Source organism: Arachis hypogaea, chromosome 9, assembly GCF_003086295.3.
Source record: "Arachis hypogaea cultivar Tifrunner chromosome 9, arahy.Tifrunner.gnm2.J5K5, whole genome shotgun sequence".
Taxonomy (NCBI): Eukaryota; Viridiplantae; Streptophyta; class Magnoliopsida; order Fabales; family Fabaceae; genus Arachis; species Arachis hypogaea.
Genome location: NC_092044.1, coordinates 115,686,478 through 115,707,738, shown reverse-complemented (window position 1 = coordinate 115,707,738; position 21,261 = coordinate 115,686,478). Strand labels below are relative to the sequence as shown.

Genomic DNA, 21,261 nt, shown 5'->3' with positions numbered 1-21,261 from the left:
AAACAGACTTTTGTTGAGTTTTGACCTTAAAAAACAAGCTACTGGACCGTAGCCTTTTCTTGCTTTGATATGGCAAAACATTTTTTTGCCTTTCTTTAAGATGAACTCTGTGTGTTTTTTATTTTTTCTTTTATCTTCTTCTTTGAAAAATTGACATGACCAAAGCATAGGAGAGAGAAGATAGAAAACTTTCAATGAAAACTTTGAACAAATTAAAGTGAATTAAAATTTGAAAAATGTATCACTTTAATCAACAAAGTAATTAATTGACATGAAATTTGAGTTCCAGTAACCAAGAGATGAAGTCTTTGTAATATAACACCCATAGATTTGAGATAATCGAATGGGTTTTAGAAAACTTTGAGCTAATTCTTTCTTTTCTTAATTTCTAAGTTCAGTCGCTATTGTTTAAATTAATTTTTGTACAAAGCTTAATTAATTCAAAAATCAGATTGGACTTGTTTAACTTTGGACCACCATAAAAGCTAAATTCCTTCCTTACACTTAACCAAAATCATGTGATTCAGTGGCTGAGGCATGTGATTTAGTGGTAAAAGTATTTGTTTCAAACTAAAACCACACAAGTTCGAATCTTAGTAGTGGTTGGTGGCTAAATTAATGTGTGAGTGAGTGTGTGAATATATAACTTAAAATTGAGAGTTATCCAATCTATTGACTGAAAAAACAAAAAAATCAAAATCATCAAACAACCAATTGAAACTAAATTATTAAACACTTAATAGTACTCTAATAATAAACAAAAATGTCCTAGATATAGAGCTGTTTCTCAATTTTTTTTATAACTTTTATGTAATTTCTCAACGTTGGAACAAAAAATTGAATCAATTAATATATATGGGTTTTTGCCACTTATGAAAAAATGCAGTATATTTACCAAATAAAAATAATCTTTTCAAAGTCAAAATATCAATTTACTTTTATCAAAAACTAATCTTTTAGAGACTAAGGTGGTCATTTACTTCTAATTTTATTATCAAATTTATATAATACGAGATTAATAATTTTTGGTTAATATGTAATCACTAGGCTTATTTACTATCTTTTTTTTTCATTTTTTAACTTATTATTTAAACGAAGGTATGAATGTTAATCTAATTATATAATGGTCTACGATCTATTGATCATCACCTAAAAAAATTCATATAAAATCATAAATTTTGAAAAGAAAAAAAAATCCACAAATTAACTACAATAAACTATAACTCTTTCAATTTATTTCTCAGTCAACAAGCTGAACAGTGTTTTATTTCCTAAAATTGGAGGAACACAACTGGGGTAGATGAATTAAATTAAAAGCGAGGCTGATGGCAAAAGTTACAAGAATAATTAAAATGGTGATTAACATTTCAATTATTTTTATTTGAGCAAAAGTTTAATATATATAATTTAATTCAGGGACAAAACCAGATGATAGGAAAGAAAAATGATAGTCCCTAATTTTAATTTTAATACATATAAATTATATATAAATTTTAGTTTAATTCTCTTAAAATTTTATTTTAATCTTAATTTATTATATAAATATTTTTTGACTCCTCTAATATTTTATCTAACTCCGCTCCTGATTTAATTAGTTATGTTGTGGTGGTGTGACGATAATACCCTGTTGCAAAACGGCAGGTAATCTTGCAGCCAAGCTGCATTTCAAATCAGGAGAAACGGCGTGCTCTCCAATCATGGTCTCCAACACCGCCGATGACAATGGCTTGTTCTCAATAACCGCCGCCTCTTTTTCCGGTATGTTGCCATCTTGGGAGAAACTAAGGCCCAAGTGTCCAAGTGGTGATTGGCGGTAGAAGACGGAGGCACCAGGTTTGAAGTTGACGTTCTTGAAGGCTTCAGCAAATTGTTGAATGGCTTCAGCTTCTGCGTCGCCATAAGTCCCAACGGATTTCATGTGTGCCACACAATTCTCCATCACCTTCCTTGAATACTCCACTCCACTCAGTGCCAGGATCTTCGATCCTCTAATCAGTTTCTCAAACGGCCCTGGAAATAAACAATTTGTTAAATTAAGTTTATGCAAAAAATTACTACATACTAATTAACTACTTACGTCACCAATAAATATTATTATTTTAAATTAATAATTTGTATTTATATTTAAAAATATTTATACAGAAAATATATATAATTTATATTTATATTTTTTAAAATTTATACACATAAATTTATAAAATTTATTTATTAAAAATAATTTAATATTTATACTGATAAAATAATAGATAAAATTACTAAAAAATAATAGTCTATAAAATTTGTAATTTTTAATTAAATAATTAATCATTAAAATATTTAATCAAATTTATTTATAGTACAATAAATATTTTTGATATATATTTATATATATTATATTGTTATTAACTAATTTTTTTATATATATGTAATATGATTGATAATATTATTTAAAATTATGTCATTACTATAATAAAAATTAATTATTAAATTAGATATTTACATAAAATATACGTTAAAATATAAAAATATATATTTTTATATATAAATATATAATAATTAATCACTACTTTTTGGTTCGTCTTATATGTTATTTATTGCATTTCTCATATTTAATTAGCATGCTTTAGTTGGCCTTAATTTTGTCCCACTTGTAAATAAAAGTGCAATCCAAAATAGTTTACGTATACGCAATATATTTGATGACGCTTTTAATCCCATCAATATGATTTTTCAACGTTTAATGAGCAATTTCATCACGAATATAAACTGATGAATCTAAATTAAAGACAGTAAACATGGCCTTTTAACTCAAACTTTCCATTACGGGTACATGCGTAAATAAAAATAGAGGAGTGTTAAAGGCTAACATTTTTGTTAAATTCTAGCCACCACTTAATTATTAAAAAAAATTAAATAATTTTAAATTATTATATATAATTTTACACTATTAAAAATATTATTGATAATTAATTAATAGCTAAAAATCACAATATCAAAATTTACTGACATCTTAGACTTTTTCATAAAGATAATTGACTCTTACTTTGATTATGTATTTAAGCATACCGGAAATGATATCTCTGTAGAAGTGAAGGGTTTGGAGCAATTGTTGGGAGGACTTGTCCTTCCACTTTCCGGCGAGTGATGGCACCGCTTTGTCCTCCAAGTATACTCCGATTCCGGTGAACTTTATGAACTTTCCATCAATCGTCAATCCTCTCTCCCCTACTCATTCATCACCAACCAATAAACTATTTAATCTAGATTATTACTTTTTAATTCATTATGACAAAATTAAAGCTAAGGCAACAATTAATTATTAGTCAATTTGTTCTTCATACTATAATATAAAGGATAAATTTCCTTCAAGGAAGGTATAATAGATTATAATAATACCTGCGCCGGCGAGGAAATAAGACTTAGAGGAGCCAGGAGGAGTAACCACCGCCGGGAAGACAAGGTTCTCGAACTGTATTGCCGTGATGGATGGTTCCGCCGCCATACTCAAACTATAAATTAAAGATGTCTTAACTGGCAAGCTACAATTTTCTTGTTTTACCCAGTTGGTATTTGGCGTATAGAGTATGTTTATACCATATATATATATATATGAGAAATGCTCAAAATTTACGTGTTAATATTTAAGAATGATTAAATAATTTAATAAATTTGATTAAATTATTATTTAATAATTTTTTAATTATTAATTTTATATGTAAATTTTTATCATTAAAAAAACAGTTATTTAATATGAGTTCTGCTAAGAAGATAATGAACCATTAAAAAAAATTAGTTATTAAATTATAAAATGAATATTTTTTATACTATTTAAAATGAATATGTCTTATATCACTCATTCTAAAAACATAAAAAAGATAACACTAATGATTATATCTCTAATACTCCATAAATCTCTATTATACACATTATACAAATATTTCATTGACTTCTCGTACTTTTCCATTTAATATTTATACAGAAAGAAGCGGCTTTCCACTTTCATATTCATTATTACATTATGTGACGAGATAAGATCAGTTTATTTAATTTATCACATTATTATTTAATTAAAAAATATTTAACAAATAATAAAAATAATATTTTTAAATTATTTTTTGTAAATATTAAATTAAATACAATGATTTAAATTATTGTCTTTCTAATATTTTTATAATAAAATAATTTAACAGTGAAATTGAAGTTGATTATTTTAAAAATTATTGGATTAAATAATTTTTTATAAAGATTATTAAAACTAGAAAGAATAAATTATTAAAATATTTTATAAAAACTTGTCTTTTAATTAAATTAAATACATGAAAAGTGATTTAGTTTAGCTTGACTATTAAGTTGCTTTACTAAATATTAATTGGTATAACAAATTAATAATAACGTAATAAACTAAAACAACTAGGTTATTTTTATACTTATATATTATAATAAAAAATGTCTTTATTCATATACCTACCCACCTAACTGGCAGTCATCATTACATTTTTAAAACGATATCACTAATCTTCTATTTTTGCATTATTAGAAAATTTATTATTCCAAATCATACAACCATCTCTGTTCATGCCCCATATTGGGTCAACGGTCTTGCCGGTCTAGTTTGGTTTACTAGTAGTCTTATTATTGGACTGAATTGAACAATGATATATATGAATATAAAAAATTCAAAACATGTGAAGTTCCTTGGCTATGACTATGACTACGCATATATGACACAATCTCTTTCTATTTGTTTTGTAATGGTAGAATTTGTCAAATTATAATGCTCCATTACTTAATCATTCTGCTATCTCCAAACTACGCCGTTTCGATCTCAATCATTACATGCTATCAAAACTTTAATTCAAAATAAAATGTTAGCTCCTTATTTTTTTTAATACACGTCACATAATTAAAATAAAGATATAATATAGTTTAGTATACACATTTCTTCCTCTAAAATAATTTTCATCATCATTTCTGAGGCTCAAACAAAGATATTTTAATTAAGAAATAAGATATTTATCATTTCGTACGACAACAAAAGATATTAATCATTATGACTAATTACATATTTATTATTTTAATACAAATTTAATAAATAAAATAATATATTTATTTTTTTTTTGTGCACTTCATTTTTGTTCGGTTGGAGAAATGAGCAGAAAGCCCAACCATATTAGCCCATACATAAACAGGCTATTCTATTTCCGAAGCCCATTAACTTATGCTTTGGAATATACGTACGTATACGTATAGTCGTATACATACACATTGAAAACTGAAAAAACGACAATGGAACGGCGTCGTACGTAGAGATTTGACGTCTTCATCGTCTCGAAATCCAAAAACTGAAGCTTTAGACACATGCTGGTTCTGTATCGATTCCAATTTCCAAAACCACCTTATTCTTGTTATCGTCACTACGTACCAACTATTCAAACCCTAAATTTGGTGCATGCATTTCTGTGTTGAGTGTTGGCATTCGTAATCTGAACTGTGAAATTAAAGGGAGTGACAGTGATAGAAGATGTCGTGGCTGAGATCTGCGATGACCAAAGCGGTGGAGGTTGGGAACAACACCAACCTCACTCGCGCCGTCAGGAACTATGCCGACACCGTCGTACAACACGCCGGCCAAGCCGTCGCCGAGGGCGCCAAAATCCTTCAGGATCGCATTGTAACTTCACTCTCCCCTCTTTCTGTATTACTTTCAATTTCGCTTGTGATTGCTACCCTAATTCCCAACTAGGTCAAAATTTGTGTCCCCTTCATGTTTCTAGTGACTTATTGACCTCGTTTTTATTCGTCTCAGCTGTTTGTTTTACATATCTTCTAAACTAGTACTTGTTTTTCCCCATTTGTAATTAAATGAATGAGTTGTTGTAAAGTTACTGTTCTGGAGCTAAATTAATTTGTAACTGAAGTGTTCTGATGTGAGGTGATGAGAATGATGAGGATACTGATTTCACGTTGTGTCTATGCATAGGCTGCTCGGAATTATAGAAGTGTTGCGCAGACAATTAAGAGATTGGAAGAAGCTGCTATCACCTACAGGGGACCTGAAAGAGTGGAGTTGCTTAGAAGATGGGTTGTTGTGCTTAAAGACGTTGATAAATTGTCTCGAGCTGCGGATGAAGGTAAAGAGAAGACTTTTGAGCATCACCTTGGTGTTGAAGAGTTAAAAGATAACCCAAGGAAACAATCTCTGGTAAGAAAGCCTTCGTTCCTTGCCTTGCATCTGAACATTCTAGTTTGGTATACATGATTTTGGGATATAATACCTACCCAAGTTTTAGGAAATCATTTCATTATACTTTTAGTCTGCTTAGCACTGACAATCTATTTAAGAAGTTCTTGTTATTTGTATTTTAGATGATATTGTCAGTAGAAAAACTGTGGTTGATCCTTCCCTGTTTTTGGTCATAACAGGATTCTTTGGTTGTTGGCTTGTCTTTCTCTCAGTTTAGTTATAGAATGAGCCTGTCATTTCTGTTTTGCATTATATTAGAGCAGACTGCTGGGGTGGCTGTTCTACCCTATTTCACTGCTTCGGAATTCCATGTTTCAGAGTTTATTTTTTATTTTCATTTTCGACAGTGTGATGCCTTATATTAGATTTACTGAAGTGTTTGTGTACTTGTTTATTACTTGTTAGCTTAGCTGAGGAGCCATTATGTATCAGTGTTTCTATATTGTTGATGTAATGATATCTGTGTTCAGGGTATTATTATTATTATTATTATTATTATTATTATTATTATTATTATTATTATTATTATTATTATTATTTCCCAATGTTGATGTGTAAGTTTTTCAGTTATTGATGTAATCCTCGAAATAGTGAACATCTTGATTTAATATTCTCTCACTTTGTTGTTTGTGTTTTTCATACTTTTGGTTTTTTTTCAGGTTCTTTATTATGATAGTGATTTTGGAGGTGAACCGTTAAATTTCCGTGATGTTTTTCTTCAAAGTCAGGCATTGGAGGGTATAACATTATCAATGGTATGATAATTGATGTCATTATTAGGTACACTAATGCTGAAATTCCTTCTGGTATGTTAATGTTGTTAAGAGTTAGTAACTTCTTGTAAACTTTTATCAATGATATTTCCATCTAGTAAAACATAAAACCTTGCTTGTTTATTTTCTCTTTGATGTATAGTTATTTCAGCTTTATTGTTCTAATTCTAATAGTGTTTCATACTATCATTACAATGGTAAAAGAAGATCATCCTGCATATGTCAATCTTTTAATTGCTGATGATGGAGGTTAACCGCAGGGTTAACTCTTTTCTATTCCTCAGATTATCGAAGCTCCTAATGAGGAAGAGGTTTCCCTTCTCCTGGAAATGTTTGGGTGAGTTTGCCTGTTTCAAATGGCTCATGGTGATTTGCAGTTCTTAGCATATATTTGCTGTTTTACCTGCATGAAAATTCTTATTCGACATGTTTGATGCGAGTATTTATATGGCTATACATATGACATTTAATTTAATTTGACTGAATCCTTCTATTCCTAGATTTCAAGCCCTTTGGTGCATATTTGTGTGAGACATTTTGTAATGCTTTTATATTTCAGTTCAGCCAAACATTGGTCTGATCATGGTTTAATTTGTTTTATATAGGCTCTGTCTGACTGGAGGGAAAGAGGTTCATAATGCCATAGTAAGCAGTTTACAAGATCTCGCAACAGCATTTTCAGGCTATCAAGATGAAGTATTGGTAAGTATGATAGTTACACTTGCATCTATAGATAGAAGTATTCCTAGTACCAAAATGTTGCTGGAACTACTTGCAATTCTCACCACTTATAGGTATATTGCTCTAGGCAATTCTGGTTTTTTTTTTTTTTTTTTTTTTTTCAGCTTTACATGACACTATTATATATGTTTTGCCCCTTTTTCAGGTGAAGCGAGAGGAATTACTTCAGTTTGCACAGGGTGCCATTACTGGGTTGAAAATTAATTCTCAAGCTGTTAGGTCAGTATGAACCAAGGGTTTGTTCCTGTTGTCATTTTTGTCGTACAATTTCTGCTACAGATCACGAGGTTTTCTCTCTGGTTAAAAGTCACATTCTACTGGTGTCACATAAGATCAAAGCTACATAAACTTAATGAATTCCCATGATATAATGTAAAATGGGAAAAGTAGGCTGCAATATACCTGTCTTTGTTGTGAATCTTGTGTTGCTTTCTGGCTGCAGAATAGATGCTGAAGCCTTTAGTCTTAAGAAAAAGCTCAATAAGATAACTTCACAGGGGACTGAATACCAAGTTGATTATAAATCTGCTGAGGAAACAATGGCAACACTAGAGGTATGGTATTTTATTTCTGTTGTTTGTGTTCTATCATAATTAACAGAAAACTAGTGCACTTTCATAAGGAGTGCAATCTTTTCCCCCTAAACTTTCTTAAATGTGTACTATTTTCATAAGGACTAACACACACAAGTAAGAAGGCTACGGGATCATGTTGCACACTATTTTAGTTTAGGACTAAAGTGTATGTGATCTCTATTTATAGGGGGAAAAGTAGAGTTCCCCCCAATTATTAAAATATAATGTTGGGGAAGAAGCTCATTTGAGCCTTTTTGGAGTTAGTCTCTACCCTGTAATCAAATACTAGTTAATTTGGCTGGCATGCAGTCAGTGCACTGTTGTATTTTGTAATTATCTTCTTAAGGAAGAGTTGTTACCTGTCTCTAATATCTTGATTCTTTCTTGAGTTGAATGGGAGATTTTCATTCTCTGCTCTTTGTCCTTCTTCCTTTCTCCCTAAGAGTATATTCAACTATTTATTGTGTTTATGAAACTTTATCGATGTTTTGAAATTTGAAATATGGAGTATAACCAACCAATCACATTGCAGGCTTTAAAAATAGCACTAGCGCAGATTCGGATATGCTCCAGGCTGGAAGGATTATTGCTGAAGAAAAAAGGTTTAACCAATGGAGACTCTCCTGATGTTCATGCCCAAAAGGTACAACTATTTCATAGTTTCGTTTGGAAGGTAAAGAGGTAGGAGAGCTAGAAAATAGAGATACAATATATTACCAGGCACTAACACTAGAATGGTTTACCTTCATTCAACTAAGATAGATGATGGAGACTTGCTCTTTGCTTGTTATCAAATATCAATAATCTCAACTCTGAATGAAAACTGAAGAGGTAGTGGCTTGTAGATATTTTGTTTTGTCACCATTTAGCTGACATCCACAAAAGGATGAAATTTTCTCTTCTTGTGATATACTTCCACAAGTACATGACTATATGTCCTAGCTTTCGGTATTGGGAATAGTATAGGACTACAGAGTAGGACATGCATTTGGGATATTTTGGAATGTTCAGTTTTGATGATCTTCTCTAATAATATTTTTAAATGTGTCTAGATCTGTTTTTTCTTTATATTCTAGTTTCTAACAGTGTTATCATTTTCATGTCTACAAGTAGGTTGATAAGCTAAAGGTTTTAACAGATTCTCTTGCCAACTCTGCTGCAAAAGCTGAAAAGCGTATTTTAGACAACAGGTAGACTTTCTGTATTATGAAATTTTCTGTTTAGTGCTCTCTCTCCCTGTATCTCATTTCATTTAGTCTGGTTATATCAAACTATAAACTGAGAATGGAATTCCTAGGCATGACAATATGACATGAAACTATGCAAGAAAGGCAGGATGGTTAATTATTCATTTAGTTATTTTTGTTAATGCATGCAAAGAATCTTGTAGGTTCTAGATCAGGTGATTTTGAAGGATTTATTTTGCTGTATAATATTTTTGCTTCAGATACAGGGAAGTAACCCAATCCCCTCCCCCCTTTCTCTCTTTTTCTTACACTAAATAATGACAGAGTACAAAAAGAGGAGGCATTAAAAGTTCGGGTGGCTAAAGATGGTGAAGTTAGTGAAAAGGAGAAGGTAATCTGTTCTGTTCAGCTAGGCAGCATTGTATTTATTGTGTAAATTTTGGCTGACAAGGAATTAACAATCTTTCACAAGGAAACTTCATAACTGACTAGGTCTGTTTTTGCTTTGAAATGTGTAATTTATGTCTAAATTGTCAATATTAAATAATTTATGGACAATATTTTATTTTGGTTTGAGGGAAGGATATCCTTATAGGAGCATTTTTGTTTCACCATCTGAAGTTTTTATATACACTTTGTCCTGTATTATATTTTTGTTTTATATTGTTTAGGTGACACTAGATTGAAAGAAGTTAATCATTGATCATTACTCAATAGATATAGAAGGGCTTTCAGTATGCAAGCTCTATTAAATTTATCTCTGGTCTGGTGTGTGTACTAGGTGTTCCATCTTTTTCGTAGAGGGACTGCTGATTTTTTCCTCCCTCGCCCTTTTCTATTTTAGGAATTGACAACTGAGATATCAGGACTCCAACAGAGAAAGGAAGAACTTGAAGCTGAATTAAAAAAGGTATTTTGTTGCTATCTATATTCTCAATGCTTCAGTATTTTTCTCAGTTCTTGCAGAAGAATGGTTTCTCATGTTGTTAGTCTAGAAACCATTGAAATTTCTAACTGAAGTCTTTGACCCTTTCCTAGAATCTTCTTCTCTTACTATTCTGTCTTCAAATGTTGATCTTCATCTATAATTTCAACTAGTTACACCTTAAAGTAAGAGAGATTATATCATTCCGGGTCTTAATTGATAATTATTTGTATATGATTGATTTATTTAGAAACAGACATTTTATAATTGATTGATGTCTGGTTTACACCCTGTAGGTTAATACATCTTTGGCTTCTGCTCAAGCACGATTGTGGAATGTGAGGGAAGAGAGGGATCAGTTTGAGGAAGCAAACAATCAGATAGTTGAACATCTGAAGACAAAGGTTTGAACTTTGAAGTTCTCTCTTTTGTGTTTGGGTTATCATGCTAATCCACTTTGCTGCTTAAATAATTCTCAGCACCCAGTTACAGTTTTCTGAAGTATTCATTTGACCCAGTTGTCTGAAGTATTCATTTGACCTTTGATTGACAGGAAGATGAACTTACAAAATCAATTAGGTCCTGTAATGTTGAAGCAGATGTTATCAAGACCTGGGTTAATTTTCTCGAAGATACTTGGGTTTTGCAGCGGTCAAATGCAGAAATTTACGAGAAGCAGGTCAAGTATGTATTAAACTTGCTGAACTTGAGTTGGTGGATTTTCTTATATGAGATTTATCATGAATTAATACTGTTGCTAATTGTTGTGTTTTTGAAGTGATGAATTGGAAAGCCATGAGGACTATTTTGTGAATTTGGTCATTCAGCTTCTTGCTGGTTACAAGGTATTGATTTTCCTTTACAGAATTGGATGTTGGATTTAAAATGGTGGATTCCTTTCTGCTTCCCTGCTTTTCCTGTGTAATATTACATGTTATGTAATTCACAGAAAGAGTTGGAGCCTTCCATCGACCATATTGCAACGTTCGTTGTGAACCTTAAGAATCTAAGTCAAAGGTAACCTTTCTGTGTTATTTCTAATGTCTACATGAGAATTGGCTGATTGGAAAATTTCTTTTGAGAAATCAAATTATTTACAATTAAGAACAAATTTGAATTTTAACACACTAAATTTGTAAGGAAAATTTGAACCAAAATAAGTATGTGATCACATGAATAAAATTATATTTATTTTAGAAGTATTTGCCCTTTTTTTTGTTTAATTTAGTTTTTTGAAACTAATGTTACAAGAAGATGGGGGTGAGAACAGATCCTCCAAGCAAAAGCAAAGCATAAACAAAAGATCTGGTGAACTGCACTTGTCTGAAAGGGAAATTCCTCTAAAAAGTACATAAGCTTTATACTAGATAAAGGCCAAATATCTAATTTTATCCCATAAAGCTTGTTTATCTAATATGTTGTTAAGGGTGCGTAAGTTTCACTCTAACAAAATACTCCAAATTGTGGCGTATACTGTGCAATACCACAAAGATTTTGCTCCTTCCGTATTCCCAAAACCAGCAAACTTAGTCAACAAAATCTAGGTTGCAGCATGTGCCTAAATGTGTGCATGTTTATTTTTCTTATTTTCTTAATTTTCTTGGGGAGATAGGTTAGAGAAGGTAGCCTCCAGTGGAGATGATGAGGATACAAAGCTATTAAGTCCAAGGAGAAATCTTGAGGAGGAATATTTAAGCTATGAAGCTAAGGTATACATGTGACTTGAGAATAATTTTAGATCACTGTCTTCTTTATCCAGCAGTTCACTTATTTGTCTTCTTTTACCTTGAAGCATGCCCAAGTGCCGATTCTTACCTAGACAAAAATGCTCTGGGGTGTTCAATTTGCTTGTATTTTTGAATATCCGGACTTTGGATCTTATTGATGGTTCTGTTTCCTTGTTTCAGATTATCACCACTTTCAGTGTAGTGGATAACATGAAACAGCAGTTTTATGCTCAACATGAGAAAATTTCGAGGTTTTGTATTTCCTTTAAAATCCACTGTTTGACCTTGTTTCAGTTGCTTCATATTTTCCTTCTAAATCACATTATGGGTTCACTCATCCAGGAAAGATGAAGAAAGAGTTAAAGAGCTTTTTGTTGCCATTGAAAAATTACGGACTAAATTTGAGGCCATTGAAAGACCAAATCTGGAAATTGAGAGCCCGCCTGAAAAGTCTGAATCACCCCTTGCCGAGAAAAAGCTTGATGATACACCAGCTGCTTCAGCTCCAGCTCCAGCTCCGGGTACTGAGATTTTAAAGACAGAAACAGAGAAACGGTCAAAATCACCTTCAGCTAAGGGAGATGATATATTTGACCATGAAGCGGAATTAGCTAAGCTAGAATCGGAGTTTGGAAAGGTTAGCCAAGACTACTCAGGAGAGGAGATTGGTGATTGGGAATTTGATGAGCTTGAAAGAGAATTGTCCTCTACCAAATAATTAGGTGTATCCTTTTGGACCTTAACGCTTGCTGTTGTAATTTTTAATCAAACATATGCAAGTATGATATGAAATTGTAAGCGTATATATAGGTTGGCTGTTAATGAACGTGCAGCATGGTCAGATTTCTTTGAATTTGTAACATAAAAGTGCATAATTTCTTCATTCTTCTGTAAAGTACTGAACTTTAAGTTATAACACGCACTTATCAACTGATTTGTCAGAGCTTTTTTCAATGGGTCCAACTTATTTCAGAACCTTGATTGTCCATATGCCATTTTGTTTTTTTCATGAAATTAAAGGTATTTAACTGTGTTGTCTTCTTCTGCCGTTTATCATTTACTCTTTGTTATATTAACTAAGAAATATTCAAACGGTTTTTCTACCATTTATAAATGGAGTAAAAAATGTAGATTATCAAGACTTTAGAAGCATGCATAGAATACTTGATTTTTTTTGTTCATATTTTAAGTTGACCAAAAATGTAAATAACTATGGCCAAATTTGGATACCGTTTAGATACAAATTTATCATAACAAAAATTGTGAAGTTTCAAATTCTTATCACTTTCACCCGTCTTAATAGTTTATTATAATTATTCTAGGCGAAATAAATAGGTGTGTAATTGCTTGACAACCTAACTTTATTTTATAGCAATTCCTTATTACAAGTGACGTTGCAACTAGATTAGCATAGCTAGGGAGGGACCTATACTATACTATACTATACTATAAGTCTATAAAAATCATAAAAGGAAGGTTCCTATGAAGCAATGCATGGTTTCTCAATGTTGATGATATACTTCACATTAGTGTTTGCAAACACAGGCTCTATTAATTAACCAAATAAAAAAAAAATGCTCATTGGAGGAAACAAATAGGACCTTGCACTGTCTTTTTGCCTCTAACTAGGATTTGAATTGAAAAAAAATAATAAGAGAAAAGGGTAAACCCAAAAGTAGGTAAGGAGTGTTGAAAACCAAAGTCTAGAACTTTATTTTGCAGGCATTCCGGTCTCAGTTCCCTTATCCCACCAATATTTGTCGGGTCATTTTGTTGCCTTCATCTTGTTCAGTGTGTTATGATGCATTTATTCACTTACAATTTGGACTTTTTAAATGTTAATCTTAATTATTAACTAATAAACACAAAGAAAAGTAACATGAGTTATGTCATGTCATGTCATGTCACCACAACATAAAATTAAAAAAACAAAGGCATGTAATGTAATTTAAGTTAGCCATAAAACAAATGAAAGAATAACAAGAAAAGACTGGAAAAAGATGCTTATGTTCTCTAAAAGGTCTATCAAGACTTTTCCCGTGTGTAAGTTTATATATAAACTAAAGTGTGTCAATAAAAAAAAAAGAAAAAAAAAAACAGAACCTCGAATCCGGTAAAAGAAAATGCATTAGTGTAATCAGTGCAAAGTTATATATATTTGCTGAGCTGTTATTTCAACATCAACTTGATTATGGTGCACAAATTACTTATATAAATGCAGAAAGAATCAAATGAAACATATCTTTGTTCAGAAACCCAATTTCTTGCATGAGAATGTATAACATTTCAAAAACATGGATCTTAAGGCACAAGATTTTCCTTGAAGATCCTCTGTCTTATTCCTTCATTTTTTACTACCAATCACTATGAAGTTACAAGGATAACAATTTTTCAATAAATTTGTGTAATATTTCTAGCTTTTCAATCATACTAGACTTTGCCATCCCTACTATTATTCTATTACAGCTAGTAACCAGACTATAAAGGGTGAGACAGATTTTCAGGTTAAAGTCAATTTCTATTCATCAATAGAACTCATGTTAGTTACCATTAGCAAACAGAGATACTAAAATAAATTAGCAATCCCAATGAGAAATAAATAATCCAGAGTTTATGTAATGTGGGTCAGTGCTTAACCCCATAAGAGAAAATAAAAAAAATGGTTTAACTTTCACATTTGGATGCTTGCTTGCAGACAAACTCCTTCAATAATGATAAATGATAAGAGACAACCATGAGATTAAAATAAAAAGAAGCAATAAATTAGAATACCACTAAACTACACTAACACTAATTAACACTGCTTTTTATTTTGTGTATTTTTTTAATATGGCATTGTCTAACCCTTTTAAAAGCAGCATTTGGTCTTCAATTCTCCATAATATACTCATAGGAACAAGAACTAGAGAAGTGTGCCTAAAATCAATGGCTTCAAAACTCATAGCATTTGATACTGCAGATGATGATTACATTGATATGGAAGTAACCTCATATTCTAACTTCTTCTGCCATTCTCATCCACAACCAGGAGAGTTTGAGTTCCAAATGTCCTCCATTGATCAAGAAAAGGATTCAACAACTTCCCCAGCTGATGAGCTTTTCTACAAAGGAAAGCTTCTTCCTCTTCACCTTCCCCCAAGGCTTCAAATGGTTGAGAAAATCCTCCAAAACTCTGACCCTCCTTTTGTTAAGGACAAAGTTGAAGCCTTTGAAGAGTTTTTTAGTACACCATTAACCACAACCTACACAACACCAATCTCAGGCACCCCATTTGAGTCCTGCAACATTTCTCCTGTTGAATCATGCCAAGTTAGCAGAGAGCTAAACCCTGAAGACTATAAGCTTGAGTTTCCATCAACAGGCACAAGTGATGAAGGATTCACTGTTGAGAGTACTCATCATCAGAAGAAGTCTTGGACCAAGAAACTGAAGCATTCATCAATAGGATCAAAGTTGAGGGCTTCAAGGGCTTATCTCAAGTCCTGGTTTGGAAAATCCGGTTGCTCCTATGAAAACTATGCAACTTCAACAAAAGTTGCTGATGAAGGCTCAGTTTCAAAGGCTAATAATAATAACTTGTCCAAGAAGAAGAAGAATAATAATACTAGTAGCAATCCATATGGTCAAATTCGATATGAGTCCTCGAATTCTGTCATGAAGAACAATGGAGATGATCCAAGTAGCAATCACAGAAGGTCATTCTCTGTGGGAATCAAGATTCTTTCAGGAAACAAGTCGTCGCTGTCCACCGGATCATCTTCATTTTCGATTCCAAACAAGTCATCAAGGCAGCATCTTAAAAGGTGCAGCAGTGCAAGCTCAGATATAGAGAATGCAATCCAAGGAGCCATTGCTCACTGCAAGAAGTCTCAGCAAACTAAGAAGAATTCAAGTGAAGTAGGATTCTACTCATTTAGTGAGGATCAAGAAAGAGTAGTGCTTTTGAGGGGCTAATAGGGACAACTTAATTTTGATGAAAGATAACTCTAATTCACTACTTTAACCAAATTGTGATGATGAGTAGAAGTTCAATACTCTACTCTTTAATGTTGGTGATTAATTTGTATTATCAGTAATCTTAGTATTTTTATTTGAAATCAACTTGATCAACTTAATATGAGTTGGAATTTCAATTACTTGTGAATAAGTGTACTATGATATGCATGACAACATTACAAACCATGCATTTTGCAAGATTTCCTTATTTTAGTTTGAATTGCAACTGATTTGTGAGACATTTTCCAAAAGTTAAGAAAACCAAATTGGTGGTTATAGATTCAAGCATAGACAGTGGTTTTCTTTGTCAAGAGTTGCTTCTTTTCATAAAAACTATTCAAAATTTATGATCCACAAATGGGACTATTCAAAGAGTTGCATATATTTTCATTCAAAGACTTCCATCTGTTCAACAAATTCAAGATATGACAATCAAGTTGCATACCGCACTTTTCTTTTCATGAGCATATTTTCTAAATATATTTTAAATATTAATATTTTTATAAATCATCTAATCAAATTTATGTGTTTAGATAACTTTTTAAGTAGTAAATTTAAAAATTAGTCATTTTTACTGATATGACAATATACGATTGATTATTTGTATAAAATTCATTTAGACTAACGGTAGTACATGAAAATAAAATCTATTTATAACATATAAAAGTTGATACTAACTTTTTTCGCAATAAGTTTAAGCCATCTTTTTTCTTGTTAATGATGTCTAGTGAGCAATTCTAATGACTTGACAAAAAATAAAAATCAACTAATCATCCTTTAGTAAAAGATTTTTAAAACATTAAAAGAAAAAGCTCTTATCTATTATTATTATTCAATTAAAATATAAAATACTAATTAAATATATTAAACATACATTAAAAGTGTCATAATAATAATTATTATAAAAAATTTTAATTACAAATATTCAAATTCTACAATTTATACATATTAAGACTCTTACTACTACACTATTTGGTCTACTTATACATTCTGTATAAGACTCTTATTACTCTTTTATTTCTTAATCTCTCGTACCAATTATAAAAGACTCCTCTAAATAAGTTCAAATTTAGTATATCTCCTTATTAAATTCATTCAAATATGTCATGATTATATAAAATTAATTCATAATTTTATATTATATTTTTATATTTTTCATTTTATTCATTCATTTTTCTTTAATTATTTGTAAATCAAAGAATACTACATGAGAAGATAAAATATGACAACTAAAACAAATATAAAAATAAAAACAACAAATAAAGATGTAGCTTGGATAATTCTAATATAAAAAAACTTATGACTTTTTTAAAAATAAATGAATTCAAAATCTTAAAACAATAAACTAAATTTCAATTTGTATTATATTTTAGTTGAATAATTATATCATTTATATGGAATGATATACAAATTGTTAAATAAATATTCTATAAAATATTTTTAATATAATCGATCTCTAACTAATATAACATTTATTAGAATATATTATATAGTATAAATAATTTATCTCTTTACACATAATCGTGCGAAGCACACTATAATTTATTTTAGTTAGTGAGAACATGTAACAAATTTACCTTTGCAAATATCACAAGAATACTTGCCATACAAATCTTATAGGGTATCAGAAAACAAAACTTCTAATTATTATCAATATTAGTATTATTGTTTTATTGCTCAAATTCGATTATATAAATTAGGGATAAATGGAGTTAGAGCAATTTTTAAAAAGGGGTCAATATAAAAATATAATTCTAAAAAGAAAAAAAATAAAATTAAGGGATGTTAATATAAAAATTAAAAAATTGTTACAGATATTTATGTATGTCTTCATTCATCTGCAACAAATTGGCAGCAAGTTGCTGCAGATATAGATCTCAAAAAACTAAAGTAACGGTGAAGTGAAGAAACACATTAATGTAAGGGTAATAACTTGTGCAGAAATCTAACTGCTTTTAATTTTTTTAATGCTGTTAAGTGTCAACTATATACTATACAACATATATAAGTGACAATAATCATTTGATTCTGTTATCTATAAATTATAATTCCTTTTAACAATCATGAAAATAAATCTCAGGATAAACATCATAGTACATTATTTAGTACGAACTTAATGAGTGGAAGAATGATAATAATAATAATAGTGTTAACAACACTTAATTGACTTCTATAAGATTTTGATATTTAAATTACACACCCTCTTAAGTATACAAATAAATTCTTCTTATTAGTGAAACAAACATCTTAAATAATGTTCAATTCTATGTAGTATATATCACTTTAATTACTTAATAAACTCAAATACAGAATTGATTATTATGGAATTATGTACCAAAATACCCTTTCTTTTAGTAACATGAACATGAGGGAACTTGGCATTGACCCAACCCAAGTAATGGCAAAAATAAAGGAGGAATCTTTTGAGGCATTCGGTAATAATCACAGATTATGAGTAACAATTATGATTACTGTGGCATCACATATGTCTATTATCTTAGTCCCTTGGCAACTATAATAAAAAGAATTTAATTTACACATAAATATTTACATCAAGATGTCTTCGTAGAAAATAATAATTAAGATATTAATATTTAATATATATTATAGATTAATACTGTCTTGTCCTATATCTTTGCGAAATTTTTAATTAGGCATCTATACTTTTTTTTTTTTAATTGAATCTTTGTACCAAATTTTTTTAATTGAGTTCTTATACTTTTTTTTCTTTTTATTTGAGTCTCTGCACCAATATTTTTTTAACTGAATCCCTGTACAATTAAGCCAATTACTACCAAGAGGAACTTAATTAAAAAAAATTGGTACAAAAATCCAATTAAAAAAAAAGTATAGAATGAAAATTTCGTGAAACTATAAAGACCAACAATTTTTAAACATATAATTAAACATATATTATATAAATATTTAGTTAAATATATTAAATTATCTAACAATTTTTAATTAATATTTTCATATAAGAATATCTTTACATAAATAATTACTTTAAATAGATATTGCCTTTAATTTTAATTTAATGTCTGGTGGAAAAAAATTCATGGATCAGGATAACTTAATTAAATTAAAGCAAAGGTATTCTGTAATCTACCGTATTGAAAAGAAAAAAAAAAACTGTCAGAGAAATAGAAAGACAAAAAGAAGTTAACTTCATACGTACGAGAGTTATGTTAAATTAATCACATTTTATTTGAAACATATATATAGATATAGATATAGATATAGATATAATATATATATATATATATCCTTCATCATAGCAGACAAAGTTAGGAACAGCTTTTCAGGTGATGCTTCTTTTCCGATTTGTTTCTACTTTGACAGTGGCTAGTTGCCTAGTTCTATGATTAACCAAACATTAAACATTTAAACTTAATGAAATAATAATAACAATAATAATAAAATGTTGTCATTAGTAGTTTCATAATATCTTGGAAGCTAGACAAAAACAATAGCATTCCCCAAGGATTTAAATGTTAACACTAAAAATCTTCTCTTTAATTATATTTAGAAGAACTTTAAGGTGACAATGGGAATTTCTTTAATTATGAAATGGAAATAAAAAAGAGGAGAACATGGTTAGCAAGTAACGCAATAAGCTATAAGAAGAAGCAAGCATACATCATGATTTCCGTTTGCTTTCATGTGAGTGTGTTTTGAAATTTTGATAGTGCTTTCATGTGTGTCTCAGATTCAGTTAGTGACTTAGTGTTTGTTTAATTATGTTGTAAAAATTAAAAAAAAAATCCAATTGCTGCTCCTTATATTTCAATACCCGGTTCCAGTGGTATGATTTCAACCAATGTGTTTTCCTTTAATTTCTAACTAATTCAGCTTCTTATCATGATCACTGATTTTTTTTTAAATTATTGGCACAATTGTAACAAATTATTTTTAGTTATATATTCTAGGGGTGAGCACGGGTTGAGTTGATTCGGATTTAGGGCGAAATTAGAATCAAATCAATTGAATTATAATTGGTTCGGTTTGGTTCGGATTTACGTTTGTTTTGTGTATGTATCCGAATCAAACCAAGCCGATTAAGAATAGCTTAATTCGGTTTGGATCCACGGATTGGTTCGAATTCCGTACCCCAAAATCGTTATCTGAACCAATTACTAGAGAGAGTCATTGGTTTGGTTCGGGTCGGACCCGATTACCCGTTGGTTCCAGAACCAATTTAATCGGATACCTGCTACCCGTGCTTACCCCTAATATATTCGCGAGTTTAATTTTGATGCATGTAAAGCGTTTTACACAGTCGCACAATTAGACCTGTTCTTTTGGATGACTATTCACGCGATCAATGTAAAAGGTAGTTATTTTCATTGATGTGGTATTATGTAATTAGATGTATGTATAAAACTACTTTACACTAACAATGTATTAAAATTAAATTATATATTCATAACAAAAGTGTGGCATACTAATTTTATTAAAAATAAAATTCCTTGATCATGATATAGATCAACTTTTATGTGATTTTGTCATTCTTATATCTACACATGCAATGATCTTCGCTTGCAGGGAAAAAAAAACAGCAAAACAACAAAAACTTTTCAAGTTACAACCACCCCAATTGGCCAGATGCCATGCCACCAATTCCAATCATTTAGACAATGCCAACTCAGAACATATGCTATATCTGTTTGGATTGGAATTTCAAGTTCATAATTTGGACATGAGCTTTTTCTTAAACCATAATTTGAAACTTTTCAGACATAAAAACAAGCATGCTATCAGTAACAGACCCAAAATTTATATATTATACTAAGTTATATCCTCATCAGCCACGTGTACTTATTTTCGTATAAGGTGCTACACATACAAATCTTTTTATATACAAGTTCATATAAGTTGGTTTAAGCCTAACAAAAACAATTCTCAATTTAAATTGTGTGAAAATACGTGCTTCTCTAACTCTTTAATAGTGCAAACAGTTCTTCTCCCTCAATTAAAACCGCAACGCTCAAAATTTAAACAAGGATCAAAATCTCTCAAAAAATTTTCAAAATCATCGCAAAAAGTGAAGGAAGTTACAAAGCTGAATTGAAAAGAATTATGAAAGATGAAATAAGAAGATGAAGAAGAAGCAGAAC

General features: G+C 30.3%; 3 protein-coding genes across 3 annotated transcripts; 2 read left to right on the top strand and 1 right to left on the bottom strand.

Moving 5' to 3' along the window:
* Window positions 1–1,203: 1,203 nt before the first annotated feature.
* LOC112712326 (chalcone--flavanone isomerase 1A) lies at window positions 1,204–3,562 on the bottom strand. The gene is made up of 3 exons (XM_025765174.3): window positions 3,376–3,562; window positions 3,046–3,204; window positions 1,204–2,010 (listed from the first exon to the last, which is right to left on the bottom strand). Exons 1-3 carry the CDS (start codon window positions 3,479–3,481, stop codon window positions 1,592–1,594), a joined length of 684 nt encoding a protein of 227 aa, XP_025620959.1. The 5' UTR covers window positions 3,482–3,562; the 3' UTR covers window positions 1,204–1,591.
* Window positions 3,563–5,237: 1,675 nt separating this feature from the next.
* On the top strand, window positions 5,238–13,105 carry LOC112712325 (uncharacterized). Its single transcript, XM_025765173.3, has 18 exons — window positions 5,238–5,650; window positions 5,960–6,181; window positions 6,883–6,978; window positions 7,281–7,333; window positions 7,602–7,698; window positions 7,883–7,956; window positions 8,180–8,291; window positions 8,845–8,955; window positions 9,426–9,502; window positions 9,824–9,890; window positions 10,344–10,409; window positions 10,721–10,828; window positions 10,978–11,108; window positions 11,203–11,269; window positions 11,374–11,441; window positions 12,037–12,133; window positions 12,332–12,402; window positions 12,494–13,105. The coding sequence occupies exons 1-18, from the start codon at window positions 5,501–5,503 to the stop codon at window positions 12,867–12,869; spliced, it is 2,043 nt and encodes a 680-aa protein (XP_025620958.1). The 5' UTR covers window positions 5,238–5,500; the 3' UTR covers window positions 12,870–13,105.
* A 1,943-nt stretch (window positions 13,106–15,048) lies between these two features.
* LOC112713112 (probable membrane-associated kinase regulator 4) lies at window positions 15,049–16,221 on the top strand. Its single transcript, XM_025765859.3, has one exon. It carries the CDS (start codon window positions 15,077–15,079, stop codon window positions 16,103–16,105), a length of 1,029 nt encoding a protein of 342 aa, XP_025621644.1. The 5' UTR covers window positions 15,049–15,076; the 3' UTR covers window positions 16,106–16,221.
* Window positions 16,222–21,261: the final 5,040 nt, after the last annotated feature.